This window comes from Macrobrachium nipponense, chromosome 25, assembly GCF_015104395.2.
Source record: "Macrobrachium nipponense isolate FS-2020 chromosome 25, ASM1510439v2, whole genome shotgun sequence".
Taxonomy (NCBI): Eukaryota; Metazoa; Arthropoda; class Malacostraca; order Decapoda; family Palaemonidae; genus Macrobrachium; species Macrobrachium nipponense.
In genome coordinates, this window is record NC_087214.1 from 3,304,307 (window position 1) to 3,309,817 (window position 5,511).

A 5,511-nucleotide genomic window follows, 5' to 3' on the forward strand; every position below is an offset into this window, starting at 1 on the left:
GGTCCACATGAAGGTTCTGAATCTGTTGACAAATCCAATTGAACAAGGACACTTCCTTGTTGAGAGCTCCTAAGGTTTAAGCAGGCTTAGAGGCAGGACCTATGAAGTCAGCTACCTTAGCAGGTAAGGAACCTAGAGTAAATGGATAATTTTAATTATTTATACTCTAATAATGTTGCTGTCTTTGACCCACCTCCAAATGTGTCAATCAGCTATATATATACCTGCCAGGTAAGTGTCATGCATTAAAATGAAGTTTTTATGTTAAAACAAAGTTTAATGTATACTTACCTGGCAGGTATATATAATTTAATGCCCACCCTCCTCCCCTCAGGAGACAGGGTTCAGAGAAAATCTGGCCCAATTGGGAACGGTTCCTAGCGCTAGCGCCACGGTAACAGGGTGGTGGTTGCCTGAACTACTAATAGGTTACTAGCGTTTGCCGCGAGTTTTGAAAATTTCTGCCAGGTGGAACAGAGAATATAGCTATATATATACCTGCCAGGTAAGTATACATTAAACTTTGTTTTAACATAAAAACTTCATTTTTATTTATTTTTTTGAATGCCGACTCGCCTAATTGGGGCAGAGATGTAGCCAACTTTGACAGTAGATAAGTATCCAAATAATAAATTTTATTATGAAAATTTATATTCTATTTTCTTATCAGAATCATAGAAGCAGTCCCACTCCTTCCTCTAGCCAGGGGAGGAAGGAGATGTGGGCAATAAGGTAGGAACGTCTTGTTTTTTTTTTGCCTTAATGCCTCTGACTTTGAAAAGGCCCAGAGGTATGACTTTTGATTTTGCAGATGTTAGACTCCGATCAATGTGTCAGAGGCAGGGCATTCCTCCTCTTTCTTTCGACCAGGAGGAATTGCCCAGATGTACTGAACTCTGGTCAGTTCTAGAGACTCACTCAGATTCCTCCCTCCAACCAATGAGTCTTCCTATTGTAAAGGACCGAGGGTTTGTAAATCGCAGTTTTTGAAAGTAAAATGTATTTTTCTTAACTATACATACCTGAGGTCCTTTACACTAATTGCCCTCCTCATGCCACCCCTCAATCTGAAACATGGGCTGCAAGTAAATTGGAGTATTTAAGTCCAAGCATGTGAGTTTCCCCGCCTACTGGAAGAGTAGTTTTTGCCTAACTTCCTCCTCCAAGAATTTAACGGCCATATTCCAGCTGCGCTGCAAGGACCTAAGGTTTGTATAGTTAGGAAAAATACAATCTACTTTCAAAAACTTTGATATTTCATCACCTTCAAACTAGTTATGGTTGCCAAGCACATTGCATAGCATTTAGCTTAATGTTATGTCCCAGTCATTGTCATGAAAGTGTGATTCTGTTCCAGTCATTGTCATGAAAGTGTGAAGGATCCTTAGAATGTGGTTGTTGGTGATCTGTCCATTTGACCATGCTCCAAAGACTGCTATTGTAGGTTATTTCAGATGTGGTCTTGGAAGTCCTGTGATTCGGCTTGATTTTGAATCGGCACCTATTAGTTCGTTGAGCAGCCACAAGGGCAGCGTCATATATCGCTTACAATTTTTTTGAGGTCTCTTTTTGTAGGAAAGGGAATGGTCAATGATTAAAATTGTAAAACAAAAACAAAAAACAAAGGAATTCAGTTAAACAATTTAATAAATAGTATGAAAGAGAAAGGGTAAAAAGTAAAACTGTAGTACATTAAGATATTAAATTTAGGAAAGTCATTGATAATATTCTGCAGATTTGAGAAAAATAAAGTAATTGACTTATTGTTAGGCTAACTCAGGAATGTGGGCTAATTGCATTATATAACATATACAATATAAGAGTAATGAAATAATGAAGGAAGTGGTGTCTGAACTTTGCAAAATAGTAGGCTAAGTTGGCAACTAAGTTGCAAAACTGTGTTTACATAGGGATTCATTTTTGAGAGGTTGCAGTCTATATTCCGTGATTTTTTCTGTTTTCCGACAGTGGCTGCCTGATCCCAAGGTTCCCCATTTTAGGAGTTTGGACTGTGCCATGATAACAGGTTTCAGTGCTCATGGCAGTTTTGTGCGAAAGAATACTTTTTATTAGGTTTCTGATTTGTTTATCTGGAAAAAGTCCAAGATGCTTTGAAAATTGCTTTTTCACTTTCATAGACATTCTTCTCTTATTGTTTTCTTTAATTGTGTTGTATTTTCTCATTTCAGGCGGCCTTTTGTCAAGATTATGAACTGGAGATTTTTGCAAAAAATTTAGGACTGAGGGAAAAAGGTGACATGCATTGGTTGATGTTAGCAGATACTATTGTCAAGTTTAATGTTTAGGTATAGTTTATTGTCCTGTTATATGAAGTGTGAAGTCTGCTTTTGTTGTGTAGCACATTGACACCCATGGTAACTACACTTTCCATGATTAGAAAAACTGAAGTGAATTTAGAAAAAGATACTGCTCACATGAAAAAGGAGCCTTTTGTGTGTAAAATATTGAAAATCAGTTTTGTTGGCAACACCACCTCAGAACTTGAAAGTCAGTTCACGCTGGAGGGAGGCAGTTCAGATTCTGTGAATGTGGTAAAGCTCCTAGAAACAAATTCTCTTGAAGTATATTAACCCTTAAACGGCGACTGGACGTATTTTACGTTGACATTTTTTGTCTCTTGGGTGCCGACTGGACGTAGTTTACGTCGACATACAAAAGTTTTTTTAAAAATTTGCAGAAAAATACTTTTAGGCCTACCAGCCGGAAACTCTTGAATCACTCGCCTTGGGGGATGCTGGGAGTTCACGGATCAAGGTGTTGTTTTGTTTTACAATCGTTACGCAGGCGCACAAGCGCGAATTTCTTTCTTGCCGCACTAAAAAGTATCTGTGACACATCTCGGAAATTATTTCGTCACTTTGACATAATTTTTGTACCATTTCAAATTAGCCGTTACATGAGTATTATATATGAAAATGTGCGCATTTTTATGTAGAATACAACAAAAAAATACTCATGATTGTAGCTTTTATCAGTTTTGAGATATTTTCACAAAAAAATGATAAGTGACGAAATTTTCAACCTTCGGTCAACTTTGACTCTACCGAAATGGTCGAAAAACGCAATTGTAAGCTAAAACGCTTATATTCTAGTAATATTCAATCATTTACCTTCATTTTGCAACGAATTGGAAGTCTCTAGCACAATATTTTGATTTATGGTGAATTTATGAAAAAAATAACATTTTCTTTACGTCCGCGCGGTAACTCTTCCGAAAAAATCATACGTGCGATTGTGGTAATGTTTGCACCATTTTAAATTAGCCATTACATAAAGTTTTATATATGAAAATGTGCGCAATTTTATGTAGAATACAACAATAAATAATTGAAGGTTGTAGCTTTTCTCATTTTTGAAATATTTGCATATAAATCACGATAAATAGAAAAAAACCACGTTCGGTCAACTTTGACTCTACCGAAATGGTCGAAAACGCAATTGTAAGCTAAAACTCTTACAATCTAGTAATATTCAGTCATTTATCTTCATCTTGAAACAAATTCGAAGTCTCTAGCACAATATTTAGATTTATGGTGAATTTAAAAAAAAAACTTTCCTTCCCTCCGCGCGCGGATTATCTGCCGCACAAATCTCCGAAATGCGTACGTCCCATTCTCGGAATATTTGCTCCGTTTCATATTAGGCATTTCATAGAGTTTTATATATGAAAATGTGCGCAATTTAATGTAGAATAAAACGAAAAATATTTGAAGGTTGTAGCTTTTCTAATTTCCGAAATAATTGCATATAAAAAAAATATATATAGAAAAATTCTACATTCGGTCAACTTTAACTCGTCAGATATGGTCAAAAACAGCAATTGTAAGCTAATACTCTTACAGTTTAGTAATATTCAATCATTTGTCTTCATTTTGAAAGAGATTTGGAAAGTAAGCTTTTAGAATAATATTTAGATTTATGGTGAATTTTTTGAAAAAAAATATTTGTTTTACGTCCGTGCGTTACGAATTCATGCATTATTTTGTGATAAATCTCTGTGTTGCTTTTATCGTTTTACAATGTGTTATATACCAAAATGATTGCAATTTAGTTTACATTACAACTAAAAAAACAGTAAACTTGTTACCTTTAACCGTTTTGCGCACAGTGCGATTTGAATACAATTATATTTGAAATTTCGTTTTTGCGCTATCATATATCGCATTATTTATATATGATAATGATAATTTATTTCATTTCTGATGGTTGCATACTAAACTTCAGCCAATGACAAAAAAAAGGAGCTAAAAATGAACTCTTAATCTTGAAAACTAAGCGCGCTGTGATTTTTAAAAAAAATATTTTTCCGCTTCCGCACTCACTCCGAAACAGCTCCGGCACATGGGAGACTATTTTTATTTTACCGCTTCGGCGTTTAAGGGTTAAACTCATCATGAAAAGAAGTACTAGAAGTGGGAGAACTTTTTCTCAAAAACTCATCCTGACAGTCATACAAGAACTCACATTGTGGGGAATCCATTCAATTGTAAATACTGTGGGAAAGAATTTTTTCAGAAAACTCATCTTAAAAGTCATATGAGGATCACATTAGAAAGAAACCATTTGAATGTAATCACTGTGGGAAAGTATTTTCTCTTAAAGGTGATCTTATCAAACATGAGAGGATTCACACTGGAGAGAAAACCATTTAAATGTAATGACTGTGGGAAAACATTTTCTCAGAAAGTTGCTCTTAATGTTCATATGAGGCTTCACTCTGGAGAGAAGCCATTTAAAAATAATGACTGTGGGAAAGCAGTTTCTCAGAAAGGTCACCTTAACATTCATATGATGGTTCACACTGGAGAGAAAGCCATTTAAATGTAATGGACCTGGGTTTTGGGAAAGGCATTTTCTTCCCAGGAAAGGTTCTTAACCATTCCTAATGATGGGGTTTCACATGGAGAGAAGCCATTTATTTAGTAATGACTGTGGGAAAGCATTTCTCAGAAAGGTCATCTTAACATTCATATGATGGTTCACACTGGAGAGAAGCCATTACATGTAATGACTGTGGGAAAGCATTTTCTCAGAAAGGTTTCATCTTTAACATTCATATGATGGTTCACACTGGAGAGAAGAATTTAAATGTAAAATGACTGGGGAAAGCATTTTTTTCTCAGAAAATGGGTTCATCTTAACAATTCATATGATGGGAAACCACTGGAGAGAAGCCATTGAAAGTAAGGACTGTGGGGAAAAGCATTTTTCAGAAAGGTCATCTTAACATTCATATGAGGGTTCACATGGCAAGAAGCCATTTAAATGTAATGATTGTGGGAGAGCATATTCTCTGAAAGGTGATCTTAACATTCATATGACGGTTCACACTGGAGAGAAGCCATTTAAATGTATGACTGTGGGAAAGCATTTTCTCAGAAAGAAAGGTCATCTTAACATTCATATGATGGTTCACACTGGAGAGAAGCCATTTAAATGTAATGACTGTAGGCAAAGCATTTTTCTCAGAAAGGTCATCTTAACATCATA

The 5,511-nt window shown here is 35.6% G+C and overlaps 1 protein-coding gene across 1 annotated transcript; it reads left to right on the top strand.

The window, feature by feature from the left end:
- The first annotated feature begins 2,372 nt into the window (after nucleotides 1–2,372).
- LOC135198959 (zinc finger protein OZF-like) lies at nucleotides 2,373–4,842 on the top strand. The gene is made up of 2 exons (XM_064226878.1): nucleotides 2,373–2,552; nucleotides 4,624–4,842. The coding sequence occupies exons 1-2, from the start codon at nucleotides 2,373–2,375 to the stop codon at nucleotides 4,840–4,842; spliced, it is 399 nt and encodes a 132-aa protein (XP_064082948.1).
- The last annotated feature ends 669 nt before the right edge of the window (nucleotides 4,843–5,511 follow it).